The 23514-nt window shown below is 40.0% G+C and overlaps 1 protein-coding gene across 3 annotated transcripts in view; it reads left to right on the plus strand.

Moving 5' to 3' along the window:
* The window catches only part of DCAF5 (DDB1 and CUL4 associated factor 5), a 76858-nt gene that overhangs the window by 30531 nt on the left and 22813 nt on the right, over positions 1-23514 (plus strand). For all 3 annotated transcript variants that reach the window (XM_076344808.1, XM_076344807.1, XM_076344806.1), the window contains one exon: positions 11408-11621. In XM_076344808.1, coding sequence (XP_076200923.1) covers positions 11408-11621 — 214 coding nt within the window. The remainder of the gene's footprint in view (positions 1-11407; positions 11622-23514) is intronic.

The raw sequence follows: 23514 nt of genomic DNA on the forward strand, positions 1-23514 counted from the left end.
GGAGTTTAGTTAGATGCATGTCAAATAGACCATCTTTGCAAGAGAGGGCTAAGTATTACCTCTGAATAGAGGCATGGTTTATTTTTTGGGGGTTTTTTTTGTTGATGGATGGGAGCGCAAGGGAAAGGGAGGAAAGGGAGATGATGAGTTTTTGCAGCTCTGTCTGTACCACAGGTGATGTTTATAGCCTGTTGCATAGAGAGGACTTTAGAAACCTGTGTGGTGATGCAGAAGGTATTCTAAGGTCATAAAACCAGCATCATAACTGAGTTCAAGTCCACAGATTTAGGTCTCCAGTGGTTGCCAATTTTAGTTTCCAGGCTTGTACCTTCCAGGTATTTGATCCTTAAAGATCATACCAGAATGGAGACAGCAGTTATTTTCTGAGAAATGCTCATGCACATGCTGAGTTTTATCCTTTCGAGCTTATCTTCCTGAGCTCACTCTAAAAAGTAGCTGTTGCCTAGTTTTATCTGTGTGTTACCAAGATGTCTGGTATGTTGGCTGAAATACTGAGCTGCTGGAAGTGCAAGTGTGGGATCCAGTATTGTTGATGATTGAGTTGCAGGGGATATTAATCTGGGGGGTAACCACAGGATTTGCTTCTGACAATGAGTTTAGTGAGGTTCAGGGCTCTTTAGAGGCTAGAACTGGTGGATTGGGAATTTTCTCAAAGTAGCATCTTTGGTTGTAATTGTTTTTTCCTTACAGGTTTTTAATAAGATGTAACATGATGACTACAGGAGTGGGATGGCAGGAATAGTATGTGGAGATTTAAGGTTTTTCTTTGACTGTTTTGCATTTTGACCCTGCATGTAAAGGAAAGAAGCTTGTGATTCTAATCACTTCTAATGCGTGTGCTTTGGGATTGCCCAAGGCCCTGCAGATGGAGGAGTCCTCTACATCATTGAATCAGCAGCTACCTGTTTAAGTTATTTCAGTGCAATAGAAGTGTGCTGCATGTTTCTGTTTGGAGACCTTTGTCAGCTCTGCTCTGAGCAGAGCACTGTATTAATGAGTGCAGGAAAAATGTGTGTATCTTGGCAACCGCTTTTTCATTGTCAAGCTTATCAGTTCAGTTCTTTCCCTTCCCGGTTGAACCATTTATTGTGAATTTTGACTAACTTCATGCTGCTTAAAGTAATTCATTTAGCTAGGTTACAGTATAACAAATTTTAAGTGCTATTTAGGCACTCACCAGTATGGGTCAACCACACCACCTCAAATAGTTCAAATAACTATTTGTCTTCTCTCACAGTTCGGGAAATACAACTCATCCCACACATGTACCATCCTCATCTGTTTTGCTTCTGTGCTACTGAGGCAGTTCAACTGATCTGTGTCTCAACCTAGAATTTGAAGCTCTCCTGACCAGGTCCAACTTGGCATATTTGCCCCAAATAACACAGAACCTAAACTTAGATTCCTCCCCCCCCCCCCCCCCCCCCATTTGTTTTCCATTATTTCTTAAAAGTTCCTTTTAATGTCGTAGAAAGTGAGCTGATTGTTTCTTAAGTTCATGGGGATTGAATTATTCTTTTCTGGAAATCTTTGGGATGTGTTGAAGTAACTTTTGAATGGTAATGGCATCTGTGGGAGTGGTATTTTTGGGATACTTTTTGGCTTTGTTTTCCTCATTGTAACCACAAATAAATCTCCAAACTGTTTGCCACAGGTTTAGCCAAAATTACTTCTTCAGTGTTAGAAACATCTGAGGTAGTCTCCTCTGCCTTTCTAGTAGGGGGCCACTGAAGAAAAAAGGGAGTACTTGCAAATAAGCCTTTTTGACTTTGGGCAAAGAGGGATGGTGACAATCATTAAGGCTTTAGTCATGCTGACGGCTTAAGTGGTATTTCTGCTGGGAAGAGCACTTTTCTGCATATGGAATCCTTTGTTGTGGTTGCCACTTTTGGCCAGTTGATGCTTTTTTTTCTTTCTCTTCTTTTTCTGTTTTAAAGACAGAAGTGCTGTGCTGAAGTTGCAGAAGATGTAAATCAGCAAATTTATTGCTAGATATTTTCTACTCTGAAGCAAGTGATCTTTTCTGTTGCTAGGTAGTCTAGAAATATTTAAGTAAGTATGTAAGTCTGCTGAATACTGCCTGGTATTCAAGTGTGTGAAGCAGGTGCTGTAGTATTTTTCCCACCTTTATGTCTTGTCCTTATTGCGGAATTAACTAGGACAGTACCGTAGGAAGGGCCCTCTCACTTAGCTTCTGTTTTGGATGTACACTTTCCTTCTCTCATTCGCAGTCCTGCTTTATGCCTGACTTTGTCAGCCCCTTTTGGGATAGAGGGTTTAGCTTAGCTTTTTCTATGTTTAGGCTGGTATCCTTCCTGAAGTGGAGTGTATTCAGGTTAGTCCACTGATGTGCAAACTGAAGATCTTTGAAGTTTTTTTTCAATGACAGAATGAAAGATTTTTGACTTTCGTCTAGCATCCCCAGATTTGTTGATCAGACACACAACTGAGTTTTTGAGTATTGCAGTTCAAATTGTATAATAAAAATGTGTATTGTTAGTAGTTCAGCTTTTAATTCTTTGTTGTTCTCAGATAGGGCTACGGTGACTCTTCTTCTGTTCAGCTTTTCCTGTCTTGATTTAGTAGTTTTCTCAAACCTTCATTAGTTGAAATCACATTATCCATTGCAGATAGTTAGCCCTCCATCATATGCATGGGGATCTTCTGATCTGAAGATTAAGCATTTTCACACCTACCAGCATCCCCACACTAGCCCTGGTTTGGTTCTGGCCAGGCACTTTAAGCTAGGTGCTGTCCCTTTGCTCTGTGGGATCCAGCTTGCTCCCAGAAGCAGCAGTGGTATTCAGGTTTATAATTTTCAAGAATATAAGTAGCTTCATGCAGTAAACAAGAAGTCAGGAAACCTGGTTTTGTTTCACAGTGTTGGGTAGGTCTGTTGATTGACCTCTCTTGCCCTCAGTTTTTCCTGTATCAGGGAATGGGAATACTGCCTACTTCAAAAGCCTCATGATGCTTAATCTTTTTGTTAGCTTTGAAATTCTCTAGCACACAGGTCTTTCTAAAGCAAGAATTTAAAGTGCAAAGTATTGTCCGTGCAATGCAAATTTAAAAAGTATAAAATAGTAATCTGTTGTTCAAAAGAAGCTCTGATTTAATGGGTTTTTGTAGCCTGCTTTCTTAAGGAAATAGGTCTGTGATCATAAAAGCCTTGCCCTAATCACCTTTATGCCTCATTTAAATGAGGAGGGAATTAAAATGAGGAAAGGAATTAAGAGATACCATTTTTTACTTAAAAAAAGAAAATAAAATTTGGAAAAAAAATAAATATTGGTGACTGAATACGAGGGAGAGATCCTCTTAGTGCATTTACTGGGAGAACATCTGAAATGTTAGTTCAACCCTATTGTAAGACAAGGGAATTAGTCTTTGAAACATCGGTCCATGGGAAACTGTGATGGAACCAACTTGATGAGACCAAAGTTGTGTGTGCAGTTGCATTCAGTTACCTTTACATGATAATTTCTATTCATCTTGTACCTTACTTATCAGAGGCAAAAGCTTTACTGATTCGAGACTGGACTGTGCTTCTGCAGGAGCATCTTGGATCTTGCCACTTTTCCTGTCAAAAGAAAGGCCTACTTTCTTGTTGCTGCTCTTTTCTTTAATTTCAGCTTTTGTAGCTTTGGTAAATTAAAAATTCATGCAGCTTTGCTAGAGAAAAGAAGGGGGGTGAGTGTATATATATTACTGGATGAGAGAACAAATCTGTGGCTGATGTTGCTCAGCTTTCCTAATGCAATACAAGAATCGCCACACAGAAACGTGTGTAGGAAAAAATGCTTCATAGGACTGCAGTATTGATATGTGACTGCTTTTGCATAGACACTAAGGTGTGAAAATGGATTTACTCTTCAGGAGGAGTTACCAACTTTGACATTTTTCTGAGGTAACATTCTCCGGTATCTGTTCTTTGTGTTATACTGACTTCGGTGTGTGCTTTGTTTTGGAAACCGCTTGTGTTCCTTCATTTGGCCTAAAGGTCATCTTCACATGCCATGTCTGGTTGTATTTGCATCTTCTCTGTCTGGTTATCTGATGGAACCTACTCCTTTGTATTTTGCTGGATTTAGCTGAACAGTGTTCTCTCTCACAGTCTGTATTCCATCCTACAAGGTACTATTTCTGAACAGGCTGAAAAATGGACTCCAACTGTAGAATTTAGGGATTAGTGTCGTGGTTTAACCCCAGCTGGCTACTAAGCACCACACAGCTGCTCACTCACTTCCCCCCAGTGGGATGGGGGAGAGAATCAGAAGAGTAAAAGTGAGAAAACTCATGGGTTGAGATAAAGACAGTTTAACAGGCAAAGCAAAAGCTGCGCACGCCAGCAAAGCAAAACAAGGAATTCATTCACTCCTTCCCATCGGCAGGCAGGTGTTCAGCCATCCCCAGGAAAGCAGGGCTCCATCACGCGTAACGGTTACTTAGGAAGACAAACGCCATCACTCCAAATGTCCCCCCTTCCTTCTTCTTCCCCCAGCTTTATATGCTGCGCATGACATCATATGGTGTGGAATGTCCCTTTGGTCAGTTGGGGTCAGCTGTCCCAGCTGTGTCCCCTCCCAACTTCTTGTGCACCCCCAGCCTGCTCTCGCTGGTGGGGTGGTGTGAGAGGCAGAAGAGGCCTTGACTCTGTGTAAGCACTGCTCAGCAGTAACGAAAACATCCCTGTGTTATCAACAGTTTCCAGCACAAATCCAAAACATCGCCCCATACTAGCTACTGTGAAGAAAATTAACTCTACCCCAGTCAGAACCAGCACAATCAGAAAAGGAGGAAAATGATCAGGTGATTTAGCTAGCTTGCTTGTGGTTGTTGGACAGTTGTTCTTTACTCTGCATTCTCTACTTTCTTTTCTTTTCTTAATCTGGCTAAATGTTTTTTTTTCTTTTCCTGCAAAACTATTTTACTGTCTACTAGATCTCATTTATTACTTACGTTACAGTAACACCTAGATGTTTCAAGCAGAGAGTGAGAACAGGATGCTCTTGTGCCTGCTGACTCTCAGATCTGTAGTGAGGGCAAGCCTGGGACAGTGAGAATGTTTGGGAACAGGTCTGTAAAGACCAAAACAAACCTTGGATGGAGCTGGAGGAGGATGTGAAACATACAAACAAACGGGGTTTTTTGTTTGTTGTTGTCATTTGCTACTGTTTAATTGCTGTAATGGCAGAGGTAAGCCTTAAGTCCTAAAAGGATAGAAGTAATACAGATGAGGGGGAGAGTTTAGTATACTTTATGCCTTTGTTCTTGTCATCTTCCTCAAAATACTGAGATTCTGTAGGTTTTTTCCTATGAATGAAGGCAGAATAAACGAAAATGTAATGCTTTCTGGAGAACTGCCTGAGATCACTGGTAAAGCAACATTAGCATTCAGTGATTCAATTAGATCATAAGGGCCAAACCACACAAGTCTTTGCTGTTACAAGGTCTGGCTGCTCTGGGTACGTAAATCTGGTGATGTTTGACGTTCTTAAGGCTCCAGATTCTGAAGTCAGTTATCAGATAAGAATCTCTCTTATTAAAAAAATTAATAAATTATTTCCCTCTTGGTTTGGAGGGAAAGGTGAAGCTTCTGTTCACCTTAGAGCTTGCCACACATGAAAGTTTATTAATGATGGGGGATTCCTTTTTATACTAATTTACATGTTCCTGACCCTAACAGTAAAGAGCAGAAAGAATGACACGTTTTTGAACATGCAGAATCTTCACCCTAAATTCCCTACTTTTCCAGTCTCGGTGGATGCAGTTGGTTTTACTTGTATGTTCTTTTTGAAGGAAAGCAAATGTGTTTAGTTTTGCTAACAATACACAGCCTTTATTTTATTTGGTTATTCTTTAAAGTCAAGCAAATACCCCTTACTTCCTGTTAAGGATTCTGGGGGATGTAGTTCTTGAAGAGAGTTCTTGTAAAGGTAGTGAGATAATCAGAAATAGTGATGACAGAATTTGGAAAAATGAGCATGTTACTGAGAAATAATAAAATCCTGAATATGGCTTGTGTACCTTTTTAATCTTAAGACACTGATGGACTTCATTCACATTTGTTAACACTTCTGAATACACATAGAGAACCTCCACACGCTTTGACATGACTTACTTGCTTTTCAAAGAAACTATCTTGAGACTTCTGAGAGACCTGTAATCTACTTTAAAAAAAAATGTATGCATGTTAATTGATCTTGTGCTTGCTTTTCTATTATTGGTTAATTTGGCTCTTTCTAAGTGTTTGCTCCAGACTAAAGAAGAATTGTATGTGTTTTTACACACACAGAATAACTTTCTTCCAAATAAAAACCCAAACCCTTCTGCAGTTTTCCAGGCCAAGATTCTGTTTGCCAAGCTTCATTCCAGTTCTTTCTGCACAGTTAGAAGTTCCTCAATTTTGTGGTTACAGAAATGCTGACAAACACAGTTGTATGCAATGGTGTGTATTAGTTACGAGCATTCAATTCATTTTTTCCTTTTAAGGTCATTCTGTCATTAAGTTAGTTTCACACACTGCTGTTTATGACATCAACACTTTCTCCCTTCCTTCCTTCTCCCTCCTAAATGACACTCATTTCCCAAGGACAGTGTCTGTACTGCAGTTCATTGTCAGATTTGTAGCTTATAAAGAGAAGCTATTCAATGGTTTTATTTAATGGTTCTATTTAATGCTGTCATGCATGCTGCTTTTATTTTATTTCTACCAAGACACTGATCTTCTCTCAGTTTTAATGGCCACTGTCTGTTGCCAAGCTAACTTTTGAATAGCCTGGGTTAATCTTATGTTACCACTCAGGCAGTCGACTTTTCAAAAAAGGATGAAACAACTTCTTTGTTTAGAAAAGGGGAGAGAGGAGGAGGAGGAGGAAACGCCTGTTTCAGGTATAGACTTTTCCTGCAAATTCTGAGTGTAGTGAGACTACTTCTTCCCTCACCCCACTAGCTGCCAGTAGAAACGGATTTATTTACATTAGTGGTGCTACTCTTGGATTGAAAGCTTTCCATTGTTTGGCTGAGCTGGTATTTAGTTAACGTTTGAGTGCTGCCTGTGTGCAGCATATCCAACTACGGAAATGACCATATTGCACATAGCTGTCCATTCTCTCCCTCCTCAGCCTCCCTCCAGCTCCAGCATGTGTGTTTGGATTGTAATGTTCCATCTGTGGACTAAATATTTCTCTTAATCATACGAGATGACTATTTTAAAAACTCAGAAGTGCATGTGTGTGTCTCTGTATTGCTTCCAGAGCTCATAGACAACATCAGCATTCCATGGCTGGCTGCGTGAGCCAAATTTGGAAGCAGACTAAATCCCAGAGTAGCCTGGGTCTGCATTCATAAAGATAATGCCTCTAGCAGAAAGGGCACCCATCTTGTTCAGAGGTGCCCTTTTAGGGTTGTCTTCAGATTTCTCACTAGCTGCCACGGTCTCTGTCTTCGAGAGGAGAGTATTGCTTTTAGTCTGATGCATCAGTAAACTTTTTAGTAACTGCAAGAAGGTGTTGCCTCTGAAATTCCTTTGCTGGAGCATGTAATAAGGAGCAGGCAGAAGTGGCAGTTCTAACATGAGCAACATATCCAAGCATGTTTACACAGCCCCACGTAATCCTGCATGGAAAAAATCCCAAAGTAGCACTGACTAAAGGTACAGAGCAGCACCATGATGCAACCGGGAAAGTAGAGATAGTCATTTGAACACTGAACATGCTTAAACACAGCTCTCCCCTTCCTCTTCCCTTCCCATCCCAAAAAAAGAAGAGCAAAAGCTCTGGTTCTGATTAGTTTGAAGATCTTTAGAGCTTCTTGATTCAGACATCCTCTTTAGTACTAATGAGTATTAGTACTGGTTTAATACTGTAAAAAATAACGTAACTTCCCCCAGCTTCTTTCTTGGAGATGGCTGACTGCTTTTTTCCTGCAATTTTGATGGAGATGGAATACTCTAGAAGACATCTTGGGCAATTTTTTTTTTTTCTTCCCTAAAGACAGCATGGTTATTCTATAATCAACTAAATTTTATAATGGAAGATACTGAAGTCTTGGGGTTCCTCAGTTCTAAATACTGCTACCATGTGCACTGCCTGCAGTAGGAGGCAGAGGAAGAGAGATTTCTCAAATCCTTTATGTCTTCTGTTAGTGAGCTAGGTTCCTAGCTTTTCCACCAAGATGGAGCCATGAGCTGCACTCACTCCATACCCCCCCATCATATTTCTGACCATCTCTCTCAGACGTTCTCTCATAGGAGGAGAGAGAGAGCAAATATTTTTTCTCTGTTTGGGTCAGGAAATGGATGTTTGGGGGGTTTTGGTGTCAGTTTGTCTCTCTTCATCCCCACCTAACTACCTGCTGCCTCTTTTCATAGCTTGTTAAAGGAAAACACTGCAGTTAATTTAACAAACCCTTTCAAAGAGACAGAGGGAAAGCAAGCAGGACACAGCAGGGTGGGCAAAACAGAAAACCACTGTCTTGTGATTAGTGCAGCAAAATGCTGCACATGGAGCTATAGAGTCTGATTTTTGGGGACAGAATTGAGGCAAGTGGGGAAAGTCATCGGCGTGTTACTCATATATGAATGGCATATGGTTATTTTAGCATTTCTTTATCAGCCGAACTTAGACCACTGCCTTTTTTATTAGTGTGGGGTTTGGGTTTGGGGGGGGGGTTGTTTTGTTTTTTCTTTTTCCTTTGAGTCAAATGTTCAAGGAACTGCAGCATAAACTGTATTTCCATTACACGTGTGGCTGAATTGTTTGGAGTGAGGGTATGAGGTAGGCAAAGCTGTGGATCTTTTGAGGGGTCTTAACTATGCAGCTCCTTAACTCTAGACTTCTTATGTGTATATGATCATAATTTCTGAAGTTCTAGCCTTTCTTACTTCATTTAATTTCTGAAGTAAAATATTCTTTTAGAGCTTTGTTACATTGAAGTTGCTGAAACACAATACAGAATTCAACTCCAAGAGGTGTTTTCTTTGATAGCTTTGACTGCTATAGGAGCTTTATGAAAACATCTGTAAGCAGAATGGAAGCTAGTTTATTATTACACTACTATTACTATAAAATATAATCTCAAAATATTTCAGGCAGGGCATAATAATAGTAACCATGGAGACTTTGCTTGAAGATTTGAAAGGATGGGGCATCTGGTAGGCTTGCTGACTTGTAGGCAGGAGAGAATTCCAGGTTGCAGTTTAGATTGAGGAGGAGAACTGGTGATGAGGAGAGGGATTTAGTCCTGGTGCAGTAGTGGCTGCACCTTAAGTCTTGTTGGTGCATATATGTTATGGTGTTCTTATCCATGGTGGAGAACTCGTGTATTTTTATAGAAAAATTGACCTTTCTTCACCAAAAAAATCTGGGTTTATTTCTTCTGCATGTTTTTTGGGTTGAGGCTTTGGTTGGTTTTTGGATTTGGGGTTTTTTTGTTTAATTTTTGTGTGTTGTTGGGTTTTTTTGTTTTGTTTTGTTTTGTTTTTTAAGGAAGTGGAAACTTCTGTAGAAAAAATTTTTGGCTTACACAAACCTATCCGGGGTGGGGGGGGGGAGAAGTCATGTGTGTTTTGGGGTTTTTTTTGTTTTGGGTTGTTTTTTTGGGTTTTTTAGTGCCTGGCTGAGTATTTTGAGATGGCTGAGTACTTTAGTGATCTTGATGAACAGAAACTAGGGCTGATGAGGGGGATCCTAAATCCTTGTCTCTAAGGTTACAATTTCTAGTATTAAATTTTCTCATGGTTTTTATTAAAAACCATAAACACTATTAAGAGAAGCTCAGCGGCTTTGCCTAGGAGGAGAACGCACACATATGTGAGAGAGCAGGACTCTTCATGCTGATACAGGCATTCAGAAGTTTTGGTGCCCAGCTTGAAGCTCTTACTAGTTGGCTTTGAAAATGTGACTTCTGGTTCCTTTGTGGCACCCTGGCTTTGACTGTTCAGTTCACAAAGTGCATGTGTGCGAGAGCAGTGTATTTCTAGTGCATTCATTGTGTGGAGTCTTCTATTTTGTTTTTGGCTTTGTTGAACTCTAGCTTAGGAACAATAGTTTTTTAACTTCACAGTATCTCATGTAATGATGCGTGCTTCAACCTGCATGGAATGTGGCTTCCCATCCATGTGGAGTGACTCATTTTTCACAAATGTTGGGGCATAGGGCTACATCAGAAAGTATAATGCATTAAAATCTATGAATAAACTTCCTTCTAGAATCTGCAAGTTCTGTGTTGGTATGCCTTGTCTGGTCCAGAAGGTGCATAAAAGTCACAGCTCTTAACAAGATTTGATGGGGATTGCTCAAAACCTGTTAACAAAAGGTCGAGCTCTGGTACTGCTTAAGGAGGTTTCGGTGATCACTGAACAAAAAAAGGGATAAAATGTCTTCCTTCTTTGTCCCCCTTTCCGTACACACAATCACTTCAAGTACAGGGATTGAATTAAATCTTTGAAAAAAACCAGAAAGCCTGTACAATGCAAATTGAATTTCAGGTATGCTTTGATTATCTTTAGGTTCCTGGATGGAACAAATTCCATATTCTGTTACTGTTTTAAAGAGAGAGCCTGGAAACTTGTGACCCTTTGTTTTTGTCTTGTATATGTCAATAAGAACTGATACAAATACTCCAGCTCTGATCATACAGCCTTATATGGGACAAGGAAACTAGCTAATTCAACCATGTGAGTGTTTTAGGTAATAGTGTCATGTAGTAGCATAATTGTCTTGCCTCCTTGGCAATATTTTTAGATGAAGCAAGTTTGAGACTAGCTAAGTGACTTATTTTAGCATTTCTTGCAATAAGTTGTTGGTAAGATGGCCTTTTATTTAAGACAGCTGGAACTGATTGTAGAGTTCAAACATCCTCTGATGTGCTGTAGAAATGTAAGCAGAAGCAGAAGTGCGATAATGGTCAGAGTATCTACAATCGGAGAAAATGCCATCTGGTGCCAGAGCAGAGGGGGGAAAAAAAAAAAGTTTGGGCTGGCTGGATTCAGGCACCAGCTGAACAAAAAGAGCTGAGTGCTGGTAGGGTCAGTCTCAAATGCAGACATCCCAGAGGTACAAGAACAGCCTTTTTAAGGCCAAGGCTACTCTGAGACTTTGCTCCTGTGTAGCAAATGTATTTGTTATTAACAAAACTATTCTCAGTCTTTAACTTTTCTCTTCTGAAGACTTCATAGTCTTAGCATTTTGATAGTTTGTCATTCAGGTTTTGAATCAAGTTTGTTCAGGAATTGATGCTTTGAAGCAGAAACTAAATATAAGATTATAGTTCACTGGGCTTATTTGTTTGAAATGACTCAGTAAGGTTAAAGAGAGAGTTCTGTCTTTAAGTAGTTCAGTTCAAGTGGCAGCCCATCTCACTTGTTTCGTCTGTCTTTTCTCAGTTCGCTGCTCCGCTATGGTGGAAACCTCTCCCTTCAAAGTGCCATGAGTGTTCGGTTCAACAGCAATGGAACCCAGCTGTTGGCACTGCGTCGGCGCCTTCCCCCGGTCCTCTATGACATCCACTGCCGGCTACCTGTCTTCCAGTTTGACAACCAAGGGTACTTCAACTCATGTACTATGAAGAGCTGCTGTTTTGCAGGTGATCGTGATCAGGTAATAAGCAAGCAATGCTGTCCTGAGTCTCCAGAGTTTCCACGAGTGTTTGAAAACACCTCTGTAAGGTTTTTTTTTTTCTGATTCAGGAGATAAAACAGGAGGCAAAACATGTGTAGGCTTACCTCAGAACTGTTTTGCAGCGTAGGCTCTGAAAGAAGAAAAACATATACCAAAGCACATGATAAATTTTACTTCTTGTTTGATGTGATCTAATACTTACTTGGAAGGTGATATTCACAAGAAAAATATTTGCAGAGGCTTTTTAGGTCCAATTAATATGATTTTAGAACCATGAGTAGACAATATTATTTGCATATGATAAGGAAGCATCTTCCTTTTGTTTCAGTATTGCTACTGAGTGCAGTAGAGGCAATCCCACAAAACATAAATATTGTGGATTTATAGAGTTATTGCTTCTTCAAATTATAATGTTTCTCCTTTAATACTGTACTACTGGATCAGATTATAGGTCTTTATAGTTCAGTGTTCTGTAAGTGGTGATGGCGGGTGGTTAGGAAGGAATAGTTTGTTACTTCACTGAGGCAGGACTCTGTCCCTACTACTAATCACAAAGAAATAGGTCGCACATAAAGTGACTAACAGCAGTTTGTGTGATTCTAGAGCTGGATATTGTCTTTGGACAGCTGTATTTAATAACCACTAACACTGTTTAAGGAAAAAAAATGTATTTTCAAGCTATGATAGTATAGAACTAAGAGCTGAAACTTTCTTTGCTGTCATCAGTAAAATTCCTGCAGTCAGAATTTGGTCATTAATTCTATTGCTGCTGCTGCAGGAGGCAGAGTTGAGCTTCTTTCAGATTGCAAGTATGAAATACATTTACATCACTGAACTTGAGCAGTGTTTCCGAGTTTTACATAGTTTTTTGTAGAAGGAGTGTGAAAATGCAATAATGAAACCATCTTAAAAAATAGAGTGGTTTACTGTAAAGAATGGGCAAACACATGTATTGTTTAAGAAGAAAACTGATGATTTGTGGTCCGTTGTTTAGTCAGCCTAAAGATGACACTCTTTTCTCCTGTGGAAGTCAGAGTAGACCTGTGTACACTCTGACACATAGTTTAGCTTCTTATCTGTTACTGAAGATCTAGATAAAAGCCTTAGTGTCTGTTGTTGTGCTTTCTAAGCCATTTTCTTATGGGTGTGGTGTTATTTTAATGGGAAGAATACGGCTGTTCTGTATCAGGTTGATGTGATACTTCAGAGGCCTGCATTTTTTTAAAAACTTGATATTCTTTTGGCTTGACAGACTTTCTGTTCAGATAAGTAGCAGCACATAATGCTACTAAACAGTTGGAAATCAGAGCAAAAGACATTTATATTCCCTTATAAATGCTGTAAGAAGCTAATAGGGAATATGAAGTTTAATATGGAATATTAGAGAGATGTGGAATTTGACATTTAGATACCTGCTTGTACCCATCCTCTAATTGGACGGAAAAAAGATAATGAAGTCGCAGAAAATGCCAACGTGTGGTCCAACTGTATATGTCTGAAACTGTCCAGTAATGCTCAAATTCAGCTGACTAAGATTGTCAACACTATGGATAGTCCTTAGGGACTGCCTTTTACTGAGAACCCAACTCCAATTCCAGGTGTATCTAGAAAAGAAGGTTAGAGTTGGAACCTACTGTGAGATACACAAGATGAATAAAAAAAATTTACAATGTTTTTTTAGTTTCACCCTTCTATATAAATAGTATGCTTTTGCTTTTTGGTGAGTTTTGTGAGTATGAAATAATGTATACAAAGCTCCCCACGCAAATCAGAATTCATCAAAAAAAAGAAATAAATCTGTTTCCAATTTAATCTGGTTCCAGCCCCCTCTCCCATTTAATATTGCTGTCCTGTGCCTTAATAAAGAATGTCTTTCATTCGAGATCCATGCAAAGTGAGCTTCATAGAATTCCTTGCTTGTATTTCCTTGTAGGATCAAAACTTTGAGTGGGCTAAGGCTCATTTGTGGGGATCTAAGGATAAGAAAGTTGTGTTCAAATTATGAGTGGCACTTGTGGTAGGAAGGCTTCTTCAGAAATTTTCTCTCATTGTACCTCTGATTTTCTCTGTCTTCGATTTTTCTTTTCATCTTTATTAATCTGATGACTTGATCTTTTTTTTCTCTTCTAAGCTGTCTTAAATAGTTAGGTTTTAATACTTCATACAGAGCCTAGTAATTTAAAAATGGGACTCTCCTGTGTTCAAAAACTATTATGTGTTGTCTACACAGTTAGTTCATCTGATAAAGTTGCATTTCGATTCTATATTTTAACCCTAACAAGAAAGGGATATCCTTAACTCATCAGTGCTTAGAATGCAGTTCCATTGGGGAAAAAAGTAAACTGCTGAAAGGGGGAGGCCTTTCTTATCCAGCAGAGGTGATGCAAGACCTTTCAGTGATTCAACTTCCTAACCTGGTAGAAGCATTTACTTCTTTTTCTGGGTCAATGACTTATATTGACACTCAGAGGGCTCTGGCAAGTGTTTGAATGCAATATAAGGAAGGGATCAGAAGGTGGGTGAGAGGTGGAGAGATGGCCTTTCAGCGCTGTGAGACTCGGCTCTTCACAGAACTACAGCCTTTGCTAATCTTTCTATGAAGTTTGTACACGGAAAATGGTTTACTCACAAGAAGTTTTCCTGTAAATCATGACCATCAGGGTTTAAAAACCCACAACTGTTAGTATCTTAGTACTTGCCTTTGGAAGTTTGCTGTAACACAGTGGTGAAAATCTACAGAGAAGGTAAATAGCACCATGTTCCATATGGAGCTGTTGGATTCCAGTATGGCAAAAATGAACAGATTCTGAGCTGCAAGCACACAACGTAGGAGTTCTCTTAGAGATCACCCTTATATTTTAAGAAATTAAATACTGAAGTTCCCATAATGATCAGATGTGTTATTCTTACTTTGACAAGGTACGTGTGTTAAACTAATACAATTTCTTTGCACAAATAAACCACAGACTACTAGTTGGGGAACAGTTTGATTGGTTTGTCTGTTGATGGCAGTTAGGCTCTGTATACTAATCTTTTCTCAGTATTGTCACAATCTGTGGGCGCTAAAAAGACAGGTACTCAACAGGACTTGGATCCAGAACTCCTGATTTGTCACTCTAGAGGGGAGCCTGCTACCAGCAGGTGTGCAGTGGTCTCCATACCAGCTTGTTTTATTGGAGCATCTGTGATGCAAGTAGATTGAAACCTCTTAACAAAGAATGAAATACCATTAATGCTTTAAGGAACAAAACTCAGAAAGATTCACCTGTTAACCCCAATGATTTTTTTTAAAGTTTAAAAGAACACATTCTGAAGTGCTTAGCTGGTTTTGAGTTGTTGCAGGTATTTTGGGTGTGTGGGTTGTAGCACAGGCTAAGTGACAGGGATCTTGGAGGATGAACAGCTTTGCTTCTTTTTGTGTCCTTGCAAACTGTTGTTTTCCTCCAAAAGTATTATTGCCCTAGTCCTTGTGAACCTGATTTGAAAATCAGTGAACAGTATATGCAGGCATTTTTCCTAGAAATGCCACAGTCAGACTTTTCTTATTTCTTACAACTACCAAAACTTGAGAGGCAATGTTTAGCCAATTAGCATTATAATTGCCTTCATTTGCTCCTCTCAGAACTCTGTCTTTTGTCCATGTCATGTGTGTAATGACCTCATTCACATGACACTAATTTTTTCATTTCTTTGTAGGAGAGCTCTGATGTTGGTAGATAAACATGTTCAAAATCGTATGCCACTTGCGTTATCTGGGAGCTCACTTGAGTCATACAGCTGTGGAAGGCAGGAAGGATAAGATAGGCTAGATGGATCAAGCATGACTCTCAGCTGCCCACTCCCTCTGTTGGCTATAGAGATTTATGTGAGAGCATAATTTACCCATCCTTCTGGTACAGGCATCCAGGCCCAGAATTTTAAAGGCAGTTTGTTAATGCACCTGACTCCCACTGACTTTACCCTAGTGTGCGCAAGTGTTTGTTTACATACAAATCATAAAATGTGTGAGAATCTCAAGTTGTGTCAGGGTGCTGGGGGAGTTTCCATTCTTCTTGTCAGCATTAGAATTTGGGAAATACTAAGGATTTTTAGTTGCTAGACTGGTATGGAAAGTACCTTCTTGGATCTAAGGATACAGGAAGTATTGAAGGGCTTTGGGTACCCAAATGCATTTTTAAGTGTAGGAGCCTCAGAGGCCATGGTGATGGGCAGCAGCAAAATAAGACCCACAAAAAAACCCACAAACACAAACCCCCCTCCAAACTAGAATAGACCAAAAGCTTTTCTTGCTCAAGAATTGTTGCCTCTGTCACAATGATGAATGCTATCAGCTCATTCCTTTTTTTCACTGTGCAGATAATGTGAGGCTCTAACGCTTCTAGTTGTAAAATCAACTGCCTGCTGCCTGCTTAAAAAAAGGCGGGGGTGGGGAGAAATAACTTGTACCCTGTGAATCAAACAAAAAGTGTCTTGACTCTGGCATGCCCTCAGACATTACATCACCACTCAGCCTTTTCTGTTGACATTACACTGGTATAGGAGAGTTTCAGGAATGCACCACTCGGTACTGCAGACTGCTCCAACTCCCTATAAAGTTACAGCCTTCGTTATGTTGAAGTCTGTGTGCTAAATAGCCCTGGTTAGGGACAACCCAGTTTTTAGCAGGACAGAATTATTACATGAATGTAACCCTTCCAATAACAGGATTAGCTGTATAGGTGCCAGGGGTCTTACATGGTTGTGCACTGCCTTTGTAAAGAAATAGAACTTTTTTTTCTGTGTTCTTCTTTCTGTCATCTAACTTAAAGGCCATTTATCTCAGGAAGTAGTACTTATCAATGTCTAGCTTTAAAAACTAAAAAGAAGAAAGGGAATTATTCTTCTAAAGAATATATTGTGAGTTTCCTGTGCACAGAAGAATTCTTAATTAATAGTAGCTTATTGCAGTCAGCATTTCTTAATGTATGAAAAGTACTCTGTGCAAATATGTTGCTGTGCTTGGATAAAAAGAAAATCAATGTCTTACTCTGGCTTCTTCCAAGAATTACTGATGAGGTTGTATTTTGTTTCTTACTTTATCTAAATGGCAGTTTAAATCCCAGCTATATGCATAACATTACGTACATATAAAATACATACATGGGTAATTTATCTGGCTATGAAATTACTTACTTATTTCTTCCCCATCCCTTTTGGTAATTGACATGGGAGGGTCATACTGAAAATGTCTCTTCAGAGTCAGGGTCTTGACAGAAGGGGCTGGGAGTTTTCTTTAACTCTTCCTATTCTGATCACCTCTTCCCCCATTCCCTGAGGCATCCTACCAGGCTCATTTCCTGTCTCCCTTCTCTTCTGCATTCCTGTAAGCCCTTGGGGGAGGTTTTTAGACCTCTGGACAGTAATGCATTAGCCCAAAGGGACCCATACTGAAGCTAAATTCTGGTGGAGTAGAACCCTGACTCAGGAGATTTTGAGGTTTGCAGGCTTCGTGTTCCTCATAGTGCATCACAAGAGATCTGCAGTTTAGTAGCATCCCTTGCACGACTGGAGAGAGGGAAGGGAAGGGAGAGTGAGCAGGAGTGCACTGCTAAAAATGACACACAATGGGTGCTGCACTGACAGTGTTTCTTGTTGAGCTGTTAAAACTAGGCCTTGTCTAGATACTGAAGAAGCAACTATGAATTCTGGAGGATTTTGACTAATAGAATATTTGATTTAATGTGTATTTGAAAAAGTGAAGTAACAGATGGCTGAAAAAGACAAAAGAGAGCAATTGGGGTATATGCAGTTTCAGCCATGTACAGAAGAGTCCCCTTCATATGCTCAGATAAACTTGTTGTTGCTTTCTTTGGAACGTAATAGGAATATTTTCCCTGCCATAGAAATCCACAGTGAGGGTTTGTAAGTTGCTTTTGTTCATGAATAAAATTACTGTTACGGCCTTTCTGCATGGCAAAAAGGCAGCTGTAAAAATGTTGATGGATTGTTCCTGATGATGCTTCTGTAAGCATTTAAAACTGCCCCACACAGAGTTGGCTGTTTATAAGATTAGGGATTTAGGGAGTGGGAATACAAATGTTTGGCTTTGAATTTTATGTACTAGAAGCAATTTGCGTTTCTCCAGTCTGCTGTGTCACAGCTTTTCTTTTTCCAGTTCATGAGATAGGCATGCTTCTTACTGAGGAACAAAGTTTCTGTTGTAAAAAGCCTTTGGACGTACCTGCTTGATTCTCAGGCCAAGATGGAAAACTTTTAAGCTCTTTTTTGTGCCAGGTTCAACCTTCCTGAAAAACAGTCTCAAACAGTACAGGTTGCAAGCTGCTGTCCTGGCTAGTATGAAAAAAGTTGGCTGTTTTCAAAGCAAACGTGTTTCCTACTACCACAATGCTGTGAGCCTTAGTTGTAGATTACTCTTTAAGTTTGTTAAGTATTGCAAAAAGATATGATTTGCACCCTAGAATTTATTACAAAGCAGAAGATAAAAGAATGTATAGGTATACTTTCTTGTAGGTAAATTATTTTCTCAACTGCAAGTTTTCCAAAACACATTTCAGAAATAGCTTTCCCAGTTACATCTCTTCTTACTTTAGGTTTTGTCATTGAGAGACAGCAGCAAGAGGTTAATAGCCTGCACAGGTGACTGCTCTTTATGTCTTCCTGACCCTACACCCTGGTTAACTGCCTTGGGGAGAGGAACTTCTTAGTTGGTAACAGTGAGAGCTTCTAAAAGGAGAACGGGCAGCCACTCTGCCTGGGGTTGCAGTCTGAGGGTACGAACAAGGCAGTAGGCCACTGAGAGGGGAGGTCCTGTACTTTACTTGGGCTATACTGGCATCCACCTGACCCCTATAGAAGCTGGCTGAAATACATAAATGAGAAGAAATACATTGAATGACTGATTATGATTTGTATGGGATTTTACTGTTCTAGCTACTGAACCAGACCACTGCTGTGTCACGAGCGAGCGCTGATGTTGGCACAAGGGATGTAGGTGGGACCATACCTACTGAGGAGGTCAGCAGATGATCATTAGAGCAGCTTTTCAAGCTGTACTTAGTGGGAACTCTATACTAAAAGCCTAGATTCATCAGCATAAAGGTAACAGCCCGACAGAAAGATCAGGAATTGCAGAGAGATGGACATACTTGACCAATTGACTGTTGTTTATTTCTTAATTGTTTAAGGAAAGGAAAGGAGTGCTCTGCTCTGTGGGAGATCTTGGTTTTTTTCTTTTATTCCTCTAGTATTGCCCATCTCAAACAAGCTGTGTTATCTTGCTGATTCCTTGTTTGTTTGCTTCTTGTTGCTTTTTGAATAGGGAAAAAGTCTTTTCCTCCTCCGTAGATGTGTCTTTACCTTGTTTCCACTCTGGTCAGTGGGTACTCTAACAACAGAAAGATGATTTGAAAACAAATCTGTGGGTTTTCTACCTGCAGGAAATGCAGACTTAACACTAAATTCTGATCAAAGGGTAAATTAACTATCAGTCATTTTTTAAAAATGGAGAAAATAGCAGGGGAAGTCTCATTTATAAGGAGGATGTGTAGAGCAGTCTTGGCATCACAAAAGGCCCAGAAGCAGCTATAAAAAAAAATTTTGCTTGTGTTCTGTCAAACATTTCTCATGCAAAATAAGTAACGTATAGCAAGACCTGTCTTGATGGTTATGATATTTTTTTATATATATATACATACAAGCACACACACAAATATATAGGTGTATATGAGGTGACCTTTCTTACTTTTTGCTTTTATTTATTTATAGCTTGTTTTCTTATCCCCTTTGAAATAGTTCCATGAGAAGCAGATCGTGGTGATATCATTGGGATTTTGTTGGGTTCAGGGATGAGTTTCCATCTGGGTTTCCTAATGTTCAGTAGGGGGGTGTAATCATGGTACTGCTTTTGCTCTCAGTGGCTACTTACAGGGTGTCTCTCTCTCTCCTCTGTGTGGCTGCCTGTTTGTAAAAGAATATTTCTAGGCAGTCCATAATTCTGGAACCCTCAGGTCCTCTATCAAATTTGAAATTGGCCACTAGGCTTAAGTTCTTTGAGACAGAGAGATGCTGCAAAGAACAAAATAGCATAAGCCCTGTTGCCTTAGGAAACCTTTCCTCCTTGGAAGAATACACATTTTTTTATGTTCTTCGTGTAAATGGATTCCTTCTCTAAAGTGCTGATTGCTATGAATTTCAATCTCTTTTGGACAAATAATCAATGTTTTTCAGACTTCAGTGATGCTTCATGTCAAACTGTGGTTTCCTCAGTGCACATCCCACCACAGAGAAGGTGTGCAAGGGAGCTCTTCTCATACGCTCAAGAGGAGTTAAGACTTCAGCCTAGCAGACTGCCACCAATCCGGATTCTCTATCTGTTGTCAAAGGAAAAAAAGCAAAAGGCTACACCCTATCCATGAGTTCTATTATGTTACAGGCAATGTATGGAGGGACTGTACCTCCTGCCTCTTAAAGGAGCTTTGCAAAGCACCAGCAGAACTGTTTCAAATTTGGATGCCTCTGTGCTTCTTCCCCAGTGTGTGGATTTTGCATTACTTCAAGAAGCTAAGGGACAGCTTGCTAAAAGCCCGAGAAAAATTCTGTCTGCTCTGATCTTTTCTGCCCCAAGTTTCACTGGCCCCTCTGAGGAAAGGACAGACATGCTCAAGTGAGGGGGGATTGAGATTTAAGAAGTCTAGTCTCTTTCAGAGCTGACTTGTTAGTAAAGCTGTAAGCAGCAGCATGGAATTTTGAGTCTCTCTAACAAGGATTTTCCTGTTAGTAACTTAGGAGCAATCACTTTTCAAATGATTATCATCTCTGTACCGTTACCCATGGTCTCATTCATCCATTTATAATTACATGGTGATGGTATTTTTTGGTTTTAAGACAAATTCTCCTACAGTCTTCTTGTTCTCCCCTACATTATTAGGGCCATTCAAAAGACTTGCTGATACTTTTGGAAAAATGATCCATGTCTACTGGTCACTTGTCTAGGGCCAAAAGCTTAAAAATGTCTCTGATACAGGTCATAAGTAAGAGGAAATTTTATGGAAACAGGAAATGTGGATGTTGGAAACTGTAAAATAAGGCTTGATTTAGATACAATTTTATTTAAATACTCCATATTCAGTAGCACCTGAGGAAATGTAGCTTGTGGGATTTTGAAAGCTTTCAAACTGGCAGCGGTAAGAACAAAAATTAATTCCCCAGAGTGGTAGTACCCTGCAAAATGCAATGCTAATGCTACTGTTACGAGACTATAGCAGCAGCAGATTAGGTCTCCATTTATTTATATCAACTACTGTAATTTCCTTGGGGAGAGGGAAAATGAGAAGAGTTACAGTGGAACAAGTGGGGAGTGCTAGTCCGAAGTAATTCTGCCAGATTCCTGATGATAGTTCATTTTAAGCATTTTATGCGTACTTGAAGCTCAGACGGAATTTGTGTTTTCTCCAGCAGTAGACTCTAACCACGCCTGAGAGTTTTCTTCCTTCTAAGGCAAACTTCTGAATCAGCAGCTTGTAGTCATCTGGAAGCCTTTTCCTGTCATTGTTGCTAACAGCTAGACATAGAAGCTGATTCTTCCCTTCTAAAAAACTCCAATATTAATTATTAGCAACTGTTTTTCTGTCTAATCTCATGTTCATGTGAATATTGTGAATGTTGATTTCCGAAGTCCTGGTCAGATACAGCAGCAAAAATGCAGACAATGAAACAGGTGGTTTTAATATTGGTCTCTCCCCCCAGACATCTGAGCATCTGAGCTCCTCGCACAGTGTCTGGTCTGATTCAGAATTCAGCACTGCACTGGTTCTTGAGGTTATGTTCTGCTTGGAGTTTGTCTTTGGTGGGGGGGAGTGCACACTGTCTTAGCCATTTATTTGTCCCTGTGAATGCGTGTGGTTTTGCCTCTCACTGGCTAGCCTCTGTGATTTGATTATCTGGGCTTTTGTTCTTAAAGTGAGTGAGTAGAAGGTACTCTGCTAGGAATTACATTTTGCACATCCCCTCAGGACCAAAAATCCTCGGCCGCAATTAAAGTGGAGTCTAAGCATATGCAGCATGACGTTCTTTCATCTACTCCACCCCAACGCCGCCTTTTTCTTTCTGTTCCTTCCTTTCAAAAAGTCTACTCCATTCCCCCAGGATTTCAGCCTTATTAACTAGGGCTTGGTGCACTTCATAGCAATTATTTCTTTGAATTTCTTTGAATTTTCTAGTCATATGGACTGACTTGCATTTTCTCAATCCTTATTCTCCAACTTTCAACTAGTGTGGAAAACTGTTGGCTTATTGTTATACTAATAATGAATACATCAAAGAAACATTTTCACAGGTGATCATGTAAATGTCCTAGTAATGTCAGTCCAGCTGTGCTCCCCAGAGGCCTTGGGTTCCCATTGTCTTGTGCAGAGTGTACTGACTGGAATTGAGTTTCTTTTTCAAATGTCATGGAAAAGGCGTGTTTCTGGCTTTATCAGCTTGGGTGTCTGCTCTTGAAGCTTCAGCTGGCACATCTTTCTTGCAATAGCTGCAGTCATGAAGTTGTGCTTCTGGCAGTCTCTTGGTCTTTGTCTGAAAAGCCATGTTCTACTTCTCAGACCCCTATCACCTGGTCTTACAGAAAAGGATAAAAGGAATGCATTTGGGGATTCAATTCTATATTGTGAGAACAGCAGGAAAACATGTATCCTACAGAGGTATCCTAACAGGGAAAGAGTGGAAAACAATGCTGGCTGCTACCGTGGCAGCAGTGGAATGGCAGAGATACCAAATAGTTGGATATTTTGTGGAATATGATCTATTTCTGATAATTATTGGCAGAGCTAACTATCGAATTAAATTTATATAAAAAGTCCGCAACTTGCAGCCCATCGCTTACAACATCAAACTTGTGTAGATGACTTTATCAATTAATGCTTTTGGCACTTACTGATGGCTGTCTCAGTTGCAAGATTAAACCTGTAAGCACTTCTTCAGAACAGCTCAGATCCTGAGCTGAGCTTTGTTCTGTGACTAGACAATAAATTGCAACACAGATGCTTTATTTGTTCCTACTTATTTTCCCTTAATTCACTCCAGAATACTTCGGCCAAGTGTATTTGATTGGTGCAAATGTCAATAGGCTAGAAAATGGTAATGAAGTGAAGGACTTCATGGTGCTTTTAAGTAGGTAGGAACTATCTCAATTGGAGATAGTTGGATTGAATATCTCTGCCATTGGAGATATTCAAAAGCCGTCTGGACATGGTCCTGGGCAGTCGACTCTAGGTGACCCTGCTTGAGCAGGGTGGTTGGACCTGATGACCTCTGGAGGTTCCTTCCAGCCTCAGCCATTCTACGATTCTGTGAACTACTTTAAGATACTTGGACAATTTCTTTCTTTAAATTCCCCAAATTGTGACCACCTGAATTTATGCAAGTCCATGTGCTGAACTGCAGCTTATGCCTCTGTCTGTGTGGCCTAAGTTTGTCTTCCCATTGGAGTTTCCATGAAGCTGTGGTGTGTCATGGAGTGTAAAGGTTTCAGATGGGCATTTTCCTGACACTGCCCAACTCTCCCCCCTTCCCGTTCCCCAACCCAAAATTAACCCCAATCCACCAAGACAATTTTTTCCCTTTTTACTTTGGTAATCTTTGAAAAATTGGATCAGAAGAGAGCTCTGGAGGTCATCTGACTTAAGCTGCTTAGAGCATCTTCAGTCAGATAAAATTGCTCAGGGAATTGTCCAGGTAAATTTTGCATTTGGCAGGGTGGAGATTCCACTGCCTTTCTGGGGCCAAGTTGCAGTGTTTGTTACACTCCTCCTGAACATGCTGTTTCTTTGTGCTCAGCTGGAATTTCCCTTGCTGTGACTTGTGACTGTTGCTTCCT

Source organism: Aptenodytes patagonicus, chromosome 7 (assembly GCF_965638725.1).
Source record: "Aptenodytes patagonicus chromosome 7, bAptPat1.pri.cur, whole genome shotgun sequence".
NCBI classification, from domain to species: Eukaryota; Metazoa; Chordata; class Aves; order Sphenisciformes; family Spheniscidae; genus Aptenodytes; species Aptenodytes patagonicus.